This window comes from Rhinichthys klamathensis, unplaced genomic scaffold (genome assembly GCF_029890125.1).
Source record: "Rhinichthys klamathensis goyatoka isolate OS25496 unplaced genomic scaffold, OSU_Roscu_1.1 h1tg000249l_1, whole genome shotgun sequence".
Classification (NCBI taxonomy): domain Eukaryota; kingdom Metazoa; phylum Chordata; class Actinopteri; order Cypriniformes; family Leuciscidae; genus Rhinichthys; species Rhinichthys klamathensis.
The window spans coordinates 189,026-206,660 of NW_026606771.1; the positions used below are offsets into that span (position 1 = coordinate 189,026).

General features: G+C 44.0%; 1 protein-coding gene across 1 annotated transcript in view; it reads left to right on the forward strand.

Annotated features, from left to right (window-relative positions):
• adgrl4 (adhesion G protein-coupled receptor L4) overlaps positions 1-17,635 on the forward strand; it is a 95,833-nt gene that overhangs the window by 28,937 nt on the left and 49,261 nt on the right. Inside the window, exons 3-5 of the mRNA XM_056266470.1 lie at positions 7,324-7,473; positions 7,596-7,745; positions 7,931-8,001. Coding sequence (XP_056122445.1) covers positions 7,324-7,473; positions 7,596-7,745; positions 7,931-8,001 — 371 coding nt within the window. The remainder of the gene's footprint in view (positions 1-7,323; positions 7,474-7,595; positions 7,746-7,930; positions 8,002-17,635) is intronic.

Genomic DNA, 17,635 nt, shown 5'->3' on the forward strand with positions numbered 1-17,635 from the left:
GTGGTCGAGTGGGATACCCATTCAAGATATTTGTGCGGCTGCAGGCTGGGCCTCACCGTCCACATTTATCAGGTTTTATAACCTACAGGTCCCCTCATTGCATTCTAACATACTGTCGGTCTAGCTATCATAGGCTGGGGTGTGTACATGCTAAGCATTGTCTCCTCCCTCATAGAATCACATCTTTGAAACTGGTGTGGAGGATTTTTCATACATGACAGTACATGAAAATGTGCTTGTGTGTGTCTCTGGACGCCCATCGGGCCGTTCCACGTTGTCCTTTATAAAACCCGCCTTCGGCTGGCTCGTTGGATAATTACTTCGCTCAAAGGCTCAGGCTCCGGCCTCCGGCTTAATAGAAGCGAAGTCAGCACGCACGGCGTTTTACATGGCGTTCCCATAGCGTAAAGCTATTACGCAATAGGAGGAACCTCTCGAAAGGGAACGACTCGGTTACTAACGTAACCTCGGTTCCCTGAGAGGAGGGAACGAGTATTGCGTAATCTGCCGTGCTTGTGCTTGGTCAGTTTGCTTCAGTCGATTGAACCTAAAGAACTCAGACGACGGGGCGCCCAATATATAGCCCTTGGCCACGCCCATCTTGGCGGGCTCTGACGCGCGTGGGCGCGAAGCACGCTCATTGGAAGCGGGTTCAGAGTCGCCCCGTCATTGGTTCGTGCAAGTTGCCGCAGCACAGCCAATGACCGAGCTGCCTCGCTCATTGCTGTATGCTGTGCAGCTGCAATGCGGTTTACATAAAGACTTCAATATTTCTCGAGAAAAGGAGTTTTCCCATAGCGTAAAGCTATTACGCAATACTCGTTCCCTCCTCTCAGGGAACCGAGGTTACGTTAGTAACCGAGTCGTTTTGTGATGTGGTTGCGGATTAAATAATAGCCCATCCACGCATCTCTATTCTACAGCCCCTACTTCATTGTACCCAAGAAGAGCGGTTGGTTACGACCAATCCTGGACCTGTGCGTCTTGAACCGAACCCTTCACAGGCTTCCATTCAAGATGTTAACAGCCAAACGCATTTTCGAATGCGTTCGTCCGTTGGATTGGTTTGCAGCGATCGACCTGAAGGACGCGTACTTACATGTTTCCATTCTTCCTCGACACAGACCGTTTCTATGGTTTGCTTTTGAGGGGCAGGCATATCAGTATGGTACTCCCATTCGGGTTAGCCCTGTCTCCTTGCGTCTTCAGGAAGGTCGTCGAGGCAGCCCTTGTTCCACTCAGGCAACACAGAGTTTGCATCCTAAACTTTCTCGACGACTGGCTGATTCTAGCACACTCTCGAGAGCAGGTTTGCGAACACAGGGACCTGGTGCTCCGGCACCTCGCCCGTCTGGGCCTTCGGGTCAACTGGGAAAAGAGCAAACTCTCCCCTGTGCAGAGGATCTCTTCTCTCGGTATGGAAATCGACTCGGTCGCCATGTACGCGCAGCTTATGAGGGAGCGTGCGCTTTCACTGCTGAATTGCCTGAGTCAATTTGAGGGCAAGAGTGCGGTCCCCCTGAAGTTATTTCAGAGGCTCCTGGGGCATATGGCATCCGCAGCGGCAGTCACGCCGCTCGGACTGCTTCATATGAGACCGCTTCAGCACTGGTTTCGCGATCGAGTCCCGAGATGGGTATGGCAACAGGGCACGTTCCGGGTGCTAGTCACTCGGGCCTGCCGTCAAACCTTCACCCTGTGGTCTTTCTACGGGCCGGAGTGCCCTTAGACCGGGTTTCCAGGCATGTTGTTGTGTCAACAGATGCCTCCACCACGGGCTGGGGTGCCATGTGCAATGGGCATGCTGCCGCGGGCTTCTGGACAGGACCCCAGTGCCTATGGCATGTCAATTTCTTCCAGTTGCTGGCGATACGTTTAGCTCTGCACCATTTTCGGACGTTGCTGGACGGCAAGCACGTACTGGTCCGTTCAGACAACATGGCGACAGTAGCGTACATCAATCATCAGGGTGGTCTGCGCTCCCGCCATATGTCGCAACTCGCACACCATCTCCTCTTATGGAGTCAGAAGCATCTGAGGTTGCTTCGCGCCATTCACATTCCCGGAAAGCTGAATCGTGCCGCTGGCGAGCTCTCACGACTTTGGCCATATCCCGGGGAATGGAGACTCCATCCCCAGACGGTTCAGCTGATCTGGGAACAGTTCGGCAACGCACTGTTTGCCTCCACAGACACTTCCCATTGCTGCTGGTTTTACTTTACCGAGGGGACCCTCGTCTCGGATGCACTAGCGCACAGCTGGCCACGGGGCCTCCGCAACTATGCATTTCCCCCAGTGAGCCTTCTTGCACAGGTCCTGTGCAATTGTTTGGAATTGCACAGGAATTTTGTTTGGAATTTTTTCCAAACAAAATGATTGCATTTATCTTGCCTAAATGTTTGCGCTCATTGCATCATTGCACAGGTCCTGTGCAAGATCAGGGAGGACGAGGAGCAGGTCCTTTTGATTGCACCTCATTGGCCCCCCCGGACTTGGTTCTCCGAACTGGTGATTCTCTTGGGACCTCGCAGTTGTTTTATCTGCGCTGCATAGAGCTCCCTTCGAGCCATTGCACTCAGTCGAGCTAAAGTACCTCTCCATGAAGACGGCACTCCTGGTTGCTTTGGCCTCTATCAAGAGGGTAGGGGACCTGCAGGCATTTTCGGTTGACGAAGCGTGCCTGGATTTCGGGCCAGCTAACTCTCACGTCATCTTGAGACCCCGGCCTGGATATGTGTCCAAGGTTCCCACCACTCCTTTCAGGGATCAGGTGGTGAACCTGCAAGCGCTGCCCTTGGAGGAGGCAGACCCAGCCTTGGCACTGCTCAGTCCAGTATGCGCCCTTCGTGCTTACGTAGACAGAATGCGGTTTTTCAGGACCTCAGACCAGGTCTTTCTCTGTTATGGTGGGAAGCTGAAGGGAAAGGCTCTCTCCAAGCAAAGGTTGTCTCACTGGATAGTGGACGCCATTGTCTTGTCTTACCAGGCGCAGGGCCTGCCATGCCCCCTAGGGGTGAAGGCACACTCCACTCGGAGCGTGGCTTCCTCCTGGGCGCTAGCGCATGGCGCCTCGCTAACAGACATCTGTAGAGCTGCAAAGCTGCAGGCTGGGTGACACCCAACACATTCGCGAGATTCTACAATCTCCATGTAGAGCCAGTGTCCTCTTGTGTACTCCCTCCCAGTGGCCAGTAAGTAGGACCTGCTCGGTGTCATCGCCTGCTGCGCCATTCCACTCCACGGACTGGATACGTGCGCTATTTACTCAGATGAGTTCTGCATAGACCCTGAGTTCCTCCTGCACTGTTGATGCCGTCACCAGAGTGTATGCCTGGTTGGTCAGCCCTCGTGATTGGCTAGGTGCCTTCATGTTCATGGTTCCCCGCTTGGGCAACCCCAATGTGTGTATTTCCATGGTAAGTCTCCTCCGATCACGTATATTTCCCTCGGCAAGACCTCTCTTGCCATGTCGAGGTTGAAACATTCCACCCTGGGGGCTGGATACCTCTGAGCTCTCCATATGCATCCCATACACGGGTCATATATGTCCCTGCGGGTAGGCGCTGTGTCACATATTCCACCTGGGGGGGATTTTTTTCCAAACAAAATGATTGCATTTATCTTGCCTAAATGTTTGCGCTCATTGCATTTTTACAATGGGGTAATATTGTTGTTAAGAATTTACACAACACAAGGAAGCTTGATTTAAATTGTTTAATTAAATTGAAAAAAGTAGCACAAATAAATACAATAGAATAAAGATACAAATAAAGACAAATAAAGAGAATTTTTTTGAATAGGTCTAACACTAGTATTCATATACAGAAACTGAATAAAGTTATCAAATGGAAAATAAAACTGGGTAGTATTTTAGTCCTGAATAAATTAAATACATAGGCTATTAATCCTGATTCCAAATAACAATTTGGCAGACACATATGGCTGCCGTCACTTTAAGTGCTAGTGCTAGTGTTTTTGAGCTGGATTTTCGATGAATGTGCACATAGAAAATCATCTCAGAGAGCGTGCAAGCACTGATTAGTTTAAAATCGCTTGAATGTTTAAACTGGTAAGACTTAAAAAGACCTGCAAATGGTAAACTTCAGTCACGATGCACTGCTGGCCCGATTGTGCAAGTGAATATTCTGTCATGTCCCGACTCCTAAATGCGAGTGTGTATTATCGCCGCAGCGCTTGATGCTTGCCTTGCACAACACATTTTGAGAGAAGAGATAGAAGACGCAGCATCGCTGAACACTCACGCTGTTTGTTAAATTGCGTCTGGCAGATAGTTGTTAAAAGAATAATTTGATTTTATAATATGTGTGGATTATGATTGCGGGAATTTCCCGCATTATAAATGGGAGACCTGCGGGAATGATTAGAATTATGCGCAATACCCGCAATCCCGCGCCGAAATTCGAGCCCTGTAATATGAGTGACACAACCTGAGGGGATAACATCCTGCGGTCCAACATTTAGTGAGACCTGGAAGTCCAAATCTAGCTCATTTGAAGTTTTCTGGTATTGAATGAGATTGACAAGAGCATTGGGCTAACACCTTCAATATCCATTGCTGTGCTGGCTAGTGAGTCTAGAGTGAACAAGGCTTGAGTTCGACTTTACCCACCTCTTATAATCTCTTGGACAACATTAAACCCAAAGGGCCTTTCTAAGCCATTCGTGCTTAATAGAAAAGGAAAATGATAGTCTAGTGTTCTTATTAAGAGTGATCTCCACCCAACCATGGAAGGGTATTAGGTCATCTCTGACCTCCAGTTCCTGTGGGTCAATACTCTATGTGAGTGGACGAAGCTTTGCGTAAGGTAAGTTAATTTTTTTCCAATTAAAATCTATAATGCTCACCTGGGCTCCTGTGTCTAATAAAACACTGACAGGATAACCATTCATGGTACATTTCTGCAGACACGTTTCCCCTACAAGCTGAGCAACTCTCATTTAGTTGGTTTGGTAAGTAAGGAGAAGTGATGTTGTGGATTTGTTTTGACAAAGTGAAAGTTTCTGCAGGAGCTTGTAAAAATTCATACTGGGACGGTTGCTTTACTTCAATCACTGGCTGTCCCTCTGCAGTGGTCGATCCCCATCGATCAATCTCTTGGCTTCCCAAGGCCGCCAACAGCTGTGTCCCTCTTCACCGCTTATACAACAATGGCTGCAAGTGGTCACATTTTTATCTGTGCATTCGTGGCATTGTGACTGTCGTTGTCTTTGAAGAGGACATCTACTTGAAGAGAATTGTGGTTGGGGTCTTGACCTGTATTGATGTTGTGGTTGATATTGGGTCTGAGACTGCACCTGTGTGTCCGGCTTGTACAGTGGGATGGCAGATGATGGGAACGGTGTCGGATGTTGAAAGTCGAATGTGGGCTGTTGGGCTGGTTGCTGTAATTGCTGATGTCTTTGAAGTTGTGGCTCACTGTACTCGTGTCATGAATTAGGAGGTTTTGGCATTCCAGACTGTTTCAAGGAATTCACTGCAGTAGTTAAAGCTTTGATTTTTACTGCTGAATGGTCTTATCTTTTGTCATCTGCAACTGAACTGTTCAGTGCAAAATCACCTAAACAAAACAAAACCCACATGTAAACAGAAATAGACATATGTAGGTAAAAAAATAGAAATATATACATATAATTTAATATTTTTGTGACCCAACTATATGTAGGGTGGTCACAGTACCTAACATGTATGTATGCATGCATGTATGTATGTATGTATGTATGTTTTATTTGTTTGTTTATCTTTGTTTTTTCATTTATTTATTTGTTTGTTTGTCTGTCTGGTCACACTTTATATAATGCGTCTTTAACTACTATGTACTTACATCAATAATAAATATGATGTAGTTATTGCACTCATATTGCATAGCAAAATACTTTTGCTGCTATTGTGGTTGGATACAGGTAAATTTAATGACATGTTTGGTGGTATGGGTAGGTTTAAGGGTGGGTTAAGGTGTAATGGAAGAGTCAACAGTGATATCATAGATGTAATTATATAAATTAATTACAGCTGTAATTACATGCAGCTAAATGTTTTAAATATAATTATAATGTAAAAACACGTATGTACACAATAAGTGCATTGTATCAAGTAGTAAAGAGTAGTTAAGGATGCCTAATATAAAGTGATTTATTTATTAATGTATGAATGAATGAATGAATGAATGAATGAATGAATGAATGATGTGTGTGTGTGTGTGTGTGTGTGTGTGTGTGTGTGTGTGTGTGTGTGTGTGTGTGTGTGTGTGTGTGTGTGTGTGTGTGTGTGTGTATACTGTATGTATGTATGTATGTTAGCTAAATGGTAGTTAAAAACACCCAATATCTATTGTGACCTTATAAATAGCCTATATCTATGAATTATTTCCATGAATTATCAGAATAAATATTGAAATAAGTCAGATAAACTTTCAACTCTCTGATGTAATAAACAAAACAAAATCCATAATACTGAATCATTACAGATGGTTACGATTTTATTACTGGGTAAGTAGATTTGTATGTGTTTTCTCCATTGAGAAACCGTCAGATGTTGTGGAAACACAACTCTTCAAATGTAATTTTGACAGGAGTGCTGATATTTAGCTGATAAGTAGGTAACACTTTATTTCAATATGACACAGTTATACACATTACTACATGTACTCACTATAGTAATAACAGTAAATTATGCCTAATTGCAAGTAACAAACACTAAACCAAATCTTAACCGTAACCATAACTCTATAGTAAGTACATGTAGTTGATTAATATTACTCAGGAGGACTTAGTTGAATAAGAACAATGTACATAAGTCACCTTAAAAAATAATGTAACCGATAATTATTTTTCAATTAACTTTTCTGTATGTTACATTTCGCTATTGGGTGGCAACAAGTCTTGGATTATGTTATAAATCAGTCATTGAATTATTCAAAAACATGATGCATTCAGGTACGAAACAGCACTACTGTGTATTGTTAAGACACGTTGACCATTTGGACTATTTTTGTTGGCTGAGAAAAAAAATGTCTTCAAAATTGCTAACCTGTCTTCCAAGACAAAATCTAGCAGCTGCCTTTCAAACTTCAAATTCCCAAGTATTCAAACTACATAAGACACTTTCAGAAAAGGCTTTGTGAAGTCAACATTTAAAATGTCCTATCATTATTCCTAATATATTGGAATTTTGAATTCTTTCATTTACTCTCTTTTGAATATTCTCATGTCTTGCTGAAACACTCAGGTAAAACACTTGGTTTATCAGATGCATATAACTGCTGCTTCTTGGTTTAATGAATATGTTTATCTGACCCCTTACAGATGACAATGAGTGTGAGAATGTAACTGGAATATGTGGCCCACATGCCAACTGCACCAACACTATTGGAAATTACTACTGTACCTGCTTGTCTGGATTTAAATCAAACGGAAAGCAGGAATTTCAAACTAATGATGGGACCAACTGCACAGGTATGAAATCTATGAATGGCTCCAAAAGATATTTGGACACTACGTAAAAATGTGTGAATGGTGAGAAGAGTACACAATTGACTTTATAATGAATATGAGCAAGGCTCTTCTTTGAATTGTAGATATTGATGAGTGTGAGGATGATGCTGATAGATGTGGACCCTCTTCTAAATGCCACAACATAAACGGCTCATTCATCTGCTCATGTCTGAGAGGTTATACGTCCCCAGCCGGGCCCTGGTTCAAGCCTAAAACCGGGATGGATTGCACAGGTGAGAAAAGTTACACTCAGCTCTCAGTATAAAGTGAAAAAATCATTTTATTTTCTCCCACATGCTTATTTGTACATTTTGAAATATTTAAAAAACATTTAACTCTGAATAAAATGTAAAAGGTAAACATTTGAATAATATGCATTTTTCATATATATGCATTTGTGTTTCTGTGTTTGTGTCAGACAACCCAGAGAAGCACTGCCATCAAGACCACAAATGTATTAAAGAGGCTGTTAACAACACACTGCAAAAAGTGAGTGACATTATTTACATATTGGTTTCACAAAATAATCCCATATTATAAACCTTATTATTATTATTATTATTATTATTATTATATCGCAATTCGCTAGGGAAATACATTGCAGCTACTTGACTAGCTTTTTGCAATTATACAGCAAATTATAGAGATAAATAATATAAAAAATTGGTTCCCATTTTGTATTAAGTGTCTTTTTCTACTAAATATTAACATTTAAAATAATTATTTGATTTAGTGCACGTATTGTGTATATACTCTACTAATAAAAAGTTTAAGATCAGTAAGAATTTTTAAAATGTTTTTAAAGAAGTCCCTTCTTCTCACTAAGGCTGCATTTATTTGATCCAAAATACAACAAAAACAAGTGTTATTTTGAAATATTACGTCTATGTCATTTTTACCAACTGGCAAGGTATTTTTGTGGATTTTTAAATGTGACATCAGTGTCCAAATATTTTCAAGGTAGTGTAACTGGTTACAAAAATGTATTGAAGATAAAATGGGAACATTAAGAAAACATTTGATTCATTACGTACATGGGCTTCAAAGAAAGTTTTCAAATATAACAATGTAAAGAGAATGTGACGACACTTCTTTCTATCTTCATTTTTAAAGGTGTATGTGTGTAATAGGTCAGTGCTTGTACTCTCAGTGATAACTGGAAATCTTGTGACTGGAATTCAGTCACGTCTCTCTCAGATGGTTATCCTCACACCTTGATGAGAACGTCTCAGGTTACGACTGTAACCATAGTTCCCTGAGAAAGGGAACGAGACGATGCGTCAACGACGCTTTGGGAACGCTCCCAGTGTGAATGCGTCTGAAGCATCTATGTCAACTAGTCCAATGGAAGGAATGAACGTCACGGGCGGGTGACGTCATGACCAGGAAGTGATAAAAGAGCATCCGGTGCAAACCGGCATTAGCTTCAAAAATTGCCGAAGCAAGCCGATCACAGGGATGCAGGAAGTATGGCAGGGTGATGCATCGTCTCGTTCCCTTTCTCAGGGAACTATGGTTACAGTCGTAACCTGAGACGTTCCCTTTCGAGGGAACTTGCGATGCGTCAACGACGCTTTGGGAACGAGAATACCCAAAACGCCAGACTTTCAAATGCCTGAGTGTCAGCCTGTTGTCACACTGCACCAAGCACCTGGGATCCTGGGGCAGCATCCAGGTCCAAGCTGTAAAACCTCACGAATGTGAGCGGTGAGGACCAGCCCGCCGCATCACAAACGTCTTGGAGAGAACTCCAGATAATACGCTTAGAAGCCATACTCCTAGTGGAATGAGCCCTGACCACCAAATGGTTGGCCAGAAGACTCACAAGCAAGAAGAATAGTCTCAACTATCTATTTGCTCAATAGGTCGGATTTTCTCGACAGAGAAGTCCGATGAACATAAGTGTCCAGTGCTCGCGCTGGGCACAAGAGGTTCAGCTTTTCCTGTTCCTAAAAATGGGGGAGGACAGAAACCTGCAGCACAATAGGCCTCGGAATAATGGCAGGCACCTTTGGAACATATCCATGTTTCGGGTAAGATTGCCTTGGCCATCCCCGGTGCACTCAAGGCAGGTGGGGACCAAAAGGGCCTGAAGGTCTGACTCTTATAGGGACGAAATAGCTAGCAGAAAATAGTCTTAAAAGAAAGGAACTTCTCTGAGACCAAATCTAAGGGCTTGAAGGGAGCCCTAGATAGGCCTTCTAGAACTATTGCAAGGTCCCAAGCCAGCACCCTAGTGCAAGTTGCAGGCCTCAGCCTCAAAGTGCCACGAAGGAAACGAGTGATCAGGGGGTCTCGACCCAAAAATGTACTACCCACCAGGGCGTGGAAAGCCGCAATGGCCGCCACGTATACCTTAAGCGTGGAAGGACATAGACCTGATACAAAGCGTTCTTGCAGAAACTCGAATACTGTGTTTACTGAACAGTTAACCGGATCCCACTGACGCTGGTAACACCAAGAAGTGAAAAACTTTCGAAATAGTCAATATAGTTTCCTCGTAGCGGGAGCTCTGGAGCTTAGAATGGTCTCAACATCCTCGGTTGAGAGACCACTCTCTATGAGTTGGGCCCCCTCAGAGGCCAAACCCACAGTTTCCAAATCCCCTGCCGGGGGTGCAATATTGCATCCCCTGCCTGAGACAGAAGGTCTCTCCTGATCGGGACCTCCAAGGGAGGTCCGTCGAGGAGAAAAATTAGGTCCGCAAACCAAATTCAGCTCGGCCAGTGTGGTGCTACTAAATAGGCTTATTCCATCCTGGCGGATTCACTCCAGAACAGGGGGAAATGCGTACAGACGTAGCCTCGGCCACGTCTGCACCACAGCATCCAGCCCCGAGGGGACTGGTTGAGTGAGGGATAACCAGAGTGGACAGTGCGTCATATGCTGAGACGAGAACAAATCCACTTCTGCCTGGTCGTAAAACTCCCATATTTGCTCCACCGCCTCGGGGTGGAGTCCCCTGGCCTCAGCCCCTGCCTCGACAGGGTGTCTGCTCCAATATTCTGGCCCCCCTGGAATATACACTGCCCTCAGACAGCGTAATTTCCTGAGGGACCAAAATAAGAGGCCACCAACGTGTTGTCTGTGGGTCAAGAACCAGAGTTTCCTCCATATAACCAAGGCACGGGGATACTGCCGCGTGATCTTGATCGTACGGAGTGGGTTTCCCCTCAGGGAGAACCCTCTGGTCCTGAGCCACCACTGTAAAGGTCTCACGTACAGCAGGTCAAAGGGTATCACATTGGACGCTGCTGCCCTGAGGCCTAACAGTCACTGTTCCAGAACAACACATGATGGCCCCTCAGGTCTGGGAGGAGATGTCTCAACGCATTGAAGACGACCATCATCTCTAGGCAATTCATGTGCCAAGAGAGATGATGACTCCTCCACAAGCCCTGAGCTGAGCGGCCTTCCAATACCGCTCCCCAGCCGGTGAGGGAAGCATCTGTCGAGATCACAACTCGATGGCAAAGAGCTCCCAACACCGGACCCTGGGTTAAGAACCAGTGTTTCCTCCATATAACCAAGGCGCGGAGACACCGCCGCGTGATCTTGATCATACGAAGTGGGTTTCCCCTCGGGGAGGACCCTCTGGTCCTGAGCCACCACTGTAAAGGTCTCATGTACAGCAGGCCAAAAGGTATCCTGTTGGACGCTGCTGCCACAAGACCCAACAGTCTCTCGAACTGTTTTACAGTGCGTGACTGGCCTAGCCTCAGCTCTTTTGTGGCTGTTAGGATAGCAGCTACACGAACGGGCGACAGAGTGGCCCGCATCGTCATTGAATCCCATACCACACCAAGGAAAGTGGTTCTCTGTACTGGAGAAAGCACACTCTTCTTGGCATTGAGCCTCAACCCCAACATCTGCATGCGAGAACGACACCTCGGTGCCGAACCGCTAACTGTTCTGATTCCGCTAGAATCAGCCAGTCATCTATGCAATTCAGAATGCGTATGCACTGCAGCCTGGCGGGGCCAGAGTTGCGTCTACACACTTCGTGAATGTACGGGGTGATAGAGCTAGACCGAAAGGAAGTGCCTGATACTGGTGTTCTTTGCTCCAAAGAAAACCTCAGGAACCTCCTGTGCTGAGGGAGGATGGAGATATGGAAGTATGCGTCTTTTAGATCTATCGTGACAAACCAGTCCTCGGATCTGATTTGAGTCACGATCTGTTTGAGTGTCAGCATCTTGGACTTGAGTTCCAGCACCAAACACTCCAACAGACGAATCTAGTATGTGACGCAGCTCTCCATCCTTTTTTGGAACAATGAGATAACGACTGTGAAGACCCGACACAATGTCGGGTGAGTACACCTGCTCTATAGCTTTCTTTGCTAACAGGGCCTTTACCTCTTGCTCCATTACCAGAGCCTGCTCGGAATGCACTAACGTGAGCAACACCCCGTTGTAGCCTGGAGGACGAGAACCGAATCTGCCTCTTACTACTAACTGCAGGACCCATAAAGATATATTTGGCAGTAGCTTCTGCGCTGCCAGAAAATCTACCAAGGGAACCAGCCCCTCGAGGCTGGCCTCTGGTGTAATAAAGACAGCCAGTCTTCTGGGACCTGATCCATGGAAAGGGCACCGTATAATGAGGTGTACACCATTCCACCCTGGTTGGGGCTGCTCTCACCAGTCTGACGCCGGTGGCGCCAGACCTTTTCTTTTGAGCCGCAGCCTTCTCAGCGTGAAGAACGGTCCTCGGATCCGGCTTCTGCTTTGAAGGCTTTGGCTGCTGTGTTGTGTATGAGAAACTAGACGGCTGGAGCTGCTCACGCCCAGCAGCCCCAGGGGGTTGGACATAGCGAGGGAGAGATTATCTTGTATCTTTCTCCATGATTCCCATCAAATTGAGCCAGAGGTGTCTCTTAGTGACCACAAGGGCTGCCATCCCTGAGAGATAAATCTGTGGCCCGACGGAGTTCTCAAACCCCATCGGGCCAAACTCCCTCACTTCTGTCCAAATACCGCAGCAGGTCAGCCTGATATGCTTGTAGCACTGCTATAGTGTACAAGCAGGCTCATGCTAGACCCACTGCCATATATGCTTTTCCCACTAGATTGAAAAATAGTTTTCTTTAATGGTTTAGTGAGAGAAGCCGACGCCTTCAGGGACGATACTGAACCGGGAGACAGATAGCTTGCAAGCGTCTGTTCTACCCGGGGTATTGCCCCATAGCCATACTCTCTTAACCCCCAAATATCTGAATATACATGAATGTGGGGGCTAAAAGACAAGATGAGTAAGGCTTTTTCCATGATCTAGACAGCTCGCTGTGCAGATCGGGAAAAATGGAAGGCCCCGTGATGGAGGTGGAAAAATAGAGGGAAGGAAACTCGTTTAACCCTCTGGGGACCAGAGTGTTTTTGGGGCCCTTTGGATGTTTTGACATGCACTGACATTTGTGCTTTTTTCAGTTATTTATAAACATGTTAATGGCAAAGGTGTAAATTCACTCTATATATCACAAACGGGGCTACCATAATATGTGAGCAACATGTATGTACATATTTGTTTTTTTTAAGAGAATAATGTTTATGCGTGGTTATTGAAAAAAATAAAAATGAAAGTTGCTGAAATAAAACCACAAAACACATACTAAATATGTGTCCACAAGACTTTTGACTAATGGATGTTGTCGCTTCGAGTTCTGGCTTCAAAATGATGTGAAAATCATCCTGCCTGATCGTTCACATAACACAATAACATTCATTTATACTTTGTATGACAGTTTTTTGGTCAGAAGAGGTTTATGCGTGGGAGTGGTAATGGCCTATCAATATTAATGAGCTTCAGACCAGGGGTGTGACAGACACTCTCCCAATGGCTAATGGCCCATCAAGTGAGGCAGCCTGAACAAAGAATGAGAGGAGATTCAAAGGTTTTCAATCTGTTTTATTGTAATTCCTCTATGTGGAGAAACTAAATGTTCTAAATTTGCTCTAAGCAAATCAAATGTGAGTAAAATAAATAATCAGTCGGCTATAAACAAAGCAATTGTGAGCGATAAATAAACAAAACTAAAGGCAGGTATCTCACAGTAAATGCATATACCCCATTGATGCGGGCTCTAAGCAAATCAAATGTGAGTAAAATAAACAAAACTAAAGACAGGTATATCACAGTAAATGCTTATGCCCCATTGATGCGGGCTCTAAGCAAATCAAATGTGAGTAAAATAAACAAAACTAAAGACAGGTATCTCACAGTAAATGCTTATGCCCCATTGATGCGGGCTCTAAGCAAATCAAATGTGAGTAAAATAACAAAAGTAAAGGCAGATCGCTATCCTCGCAGACCACGCCTGTCATTACTTACTTACTTGTCATTTTCAATTGTTCTCAAAACTGAACGACACTGGTTGCGTGCCCTCCTCCCAGTGTGAGTTGCAGGTGAAGGTGAGAGTGATGCTACCACATTCCTATAAAAATAATAATATTAATAAAGGTTTAACAAAGTACTATGCCAGCACATGCATAACTGATGGACAATCAGCATGTTCATAAAATAACAAAAAATAAGCTTTTATATTAACATTACCAATCACTAATTGTAATATTAGCATGCATAACAACAACACAATTTTTGCACAGCCACACAGGCACATATGCATATTGTATCGTCACTAAGTAGGCCTATATAAACAAAATTGAACTAACATCTGTAAAATAGTGGGTATATGTACTTACTCTTTCTGATTTCCGTCTGTGTTGCTGCGTGCCCTCCTAGTGCGAGTTCCAGTTGATGGTGAGAGTGAGCAAGCTACATTCCTTTCAAAAAAAGTTGAAAACTTATTATCATAATTTACAGAGTAGGCCTACTATTCCAGCACATGCATAACTGATAGGCATTAGCATGCTGATAAATAAAACATATGTAACATTATCAACCAACCTCCAAATATAAATAAATATATTATCACTAAGTAGCCTATATAAACAAAATTGAACTAACATCTGTAAAATAGTGGGTAAATATCTACTTACTCTTTCTGATTTTCGACTGTGTTGCGCGCCCTCCGAGTGGCAGGTGAAGGTAGTGATGCTGCAACTACATTCCTTTAAAAAAAGTTGAAAACTATTATTACATAAATATTTCAAAGTATAGTACCATTGGCCTATAGTATGAATAACTGATGTGAAAAATGGTAGACGCATGCTGTATATGCGTGTCAATGTGCCATTACCGGAGATAGCACTAACATTAAACATTAACACATTTGCGCACTTCATCAACCGGGCATATTTACACATTTCAGCACATTTACAACAGATATTTGCGAGGCAATGCAAGCACACGCTTAGTTGATGATAATGAGGCAGCATAAACACTATAGCCTAGTCAAAATATAATCTAAACATAGATAATATTTTTTAAATATCATTTTACATATCATACAGCATTTAGCCTATAGGCTAGACAATTTAAATGTAAGTAAAACCTGCCTATTAAGATATATTTTAAATTTCAATACTCTGAATAGGCTACTGGATGGCAAGTCTGGAAATAGTCCAACCAGTAAAATATGTACATGTTTATATAAAATAGCTTGTCAACTAATGTAAGTTCAACTAAAAGACTTACTCATCCGAAATTGTATCCATGGCTGGATCAAGTCGCTCTTCAAAATACAAACGCTCATCGTCGGAGTCCCGCTCTTCTTCTGAGGAAAATGTGAACTCTTCGTCACTGTCCAGGACGAGCTGAAGAGCTTCCGCGCCGGTGTATCGTGTCATCTTCCAAATGCGCAGGAAAGTGAGTGAATCTTATTATGAAACTTGCTGCCTTTAAGGCATTTGCCTGGGGGCGTTTATCTATTTTGCATATGGCCTCAACACATTATCTTATGAATAGCGCGCTCTGCGAGTGGGTGTGAACAAATTAACGATAATGAGCTGAGACCGGAGAAACTGTACTTCTCTTTAGTTTTATACAGTTTACATTGCAGGAGAATATTTGTTTTAAATGTGAATTGTTTTATTTAAAAGTAGAAATTTAAAGCGTTCTTTAGAGGTATGTTTCATGTTTGTGTGATAAGTATTGGCTGAGTTTCCATTAATTTTCCAGACATGTTTCAGAAAGATTTTTGCAGAGACAGAGTGAGCTGAAAGCGCACCCTGTTTATTTTATTTATTTAAAATAAAACACACGGTTTTGATGTTAATGTGAGTGTACACAAAAAAAGAAGACCCTCTATAGTTTATAATCATGTATTGATTTTATTTATATGACCATAAATGACGGAGTATTTTAAGTCTATGTTGCTGCTATGTGAAAAAAAAACAGCAAAACGCGCGGGCGCGTTTCTGGTCCCCAGAGGGTTAATTTATTTTATTTTTAGGACGAGTGCCCCCTTATTTCTGCTGGCCATTAAATATTTAATTTATCTACAGCCTTAGTAAACACCTCCACCAGCTTATTATTTTTTATATATATATTTTTATATATATTCACTTTATTTTATATATAATATACACTCACCGGCCACTTTATTAGGTACAACTGTCCAACTGCTCGTTAACACTTAATTTCTAAGCAGCCAATCACATGGCGGCAACTCAGTGCATTTAGGCATGTAGACATGGTCAAGACAATCTCCTGCAGTTCAAACCGAGCATCAGTATGGGGAAGAAAGGTGATTTGAGTGACTTTGAACGTGGCATGATTGTTGGTGCCAGAAGGGCTGGTCTGAGTATTTCAGAAACTGCTAATCTACTGGGATTTTCACGCACAACCATCTCTAGGGTTTACAGAGAATGGTCCGAAAAAGAAAAAACATCCAGTGAGCGGCAGTTCTGTGGGCGGAAATGCCTTGTTGATGCCAGAGGTCAGAGGAGAATGGCCAGACTGGTTCGAGCTGATAGAAGGGCAACAGTGACTGAAATAACCACTCGTTACAACCGAGGTATGCAGCAAAGCATTTGTGAAGCCACAACACGCACAACCTTGAGGCGGATGGGCTACAACAGCAGAAGACTCCACCGGGTACCACTCATCTCCTCTACAAATAGGAAAAAGAGGCTACAATTTGCAAGAGCTCACCAAAATTGAACAGTTGAAGACTGGAAAAATGTTGCCTGGTCTGATGAGTCTCGATTTCTGTTGAGACATTCAGATGTTAGAGTCAGAATTTGGCGTAAACAGAATGAGAACATGGAACCATCATGCCTTGTTACCACTGTGCAGGCTGGTGGTGGTGGTGTAATGGTGTGGGGGATGTTTTCCTGGCACACTTTAGGCCCCTTAGTGCCAATTGGGCATCGTTTAAATGCCACGGCCTACCTGAGCATTGTTTCTGACCATGTCCATCCCTTTATGGCCACCATGTACCCATCCTCTGATGGCTACTTCCACCATGTCACAAAGCTCTAATCATTTCAAATTGGTTTCTTGAACATGACAATGAGTTCACTGTACTAAAATGGCCTCCACAGTCACCAGATCTCAACCCAATAGAGCATCTTTGGGATGTGGTGGAACGGGAGATTCGCATCATGGATGTGCAGCCGACAAATCTGCGGCAACTTTGTGATGCCATCATGTCAATATGGACCAAACTCCCTGAGGAATGCTTCCAGCACCTTGTTGAATCTATGCCACGAAGAATTGAGGCAGTTCTGAAGGCAAAAGGGGGTCCAACCCGTTACTAGCATGGGGTACCTAATAAAGTGGCCGGTGAGTGTATAAACTATAATATATATATAGGCTATATATATTTCTTATACGCTGGGGAAAGAGATGGCAAATCCACTTCCCCCATGATTGTGTCACTTTCAATGCCCAGCACATCTACCTCCTCGGAGGTAGAGCACTGAAGCATTGATTTCTCTCCCCGGGCTTCCAAAACCGCAGCGCGGGCTTCCGTGACCGCAGCGCGGGCTTCCGAGACCGGCGAGAGAGCACTGGATCCCTCGTGGAAAGGGAGGAGATAAGATCCGCGGACCCGTCTCCAACCCCGTAAAGAGATCCTATTCGCGATCCACAGGAATGCATTCTCCGCGCTGCCTCGGCAAACGCGGGTCCTGTCACCCTGAGAATCGCGAGCTCGGCCACTTTCCTCGAAAAGTGACAGATGGGAGCGGAGCATGCGAATCGAAAGCTTCTCACAATG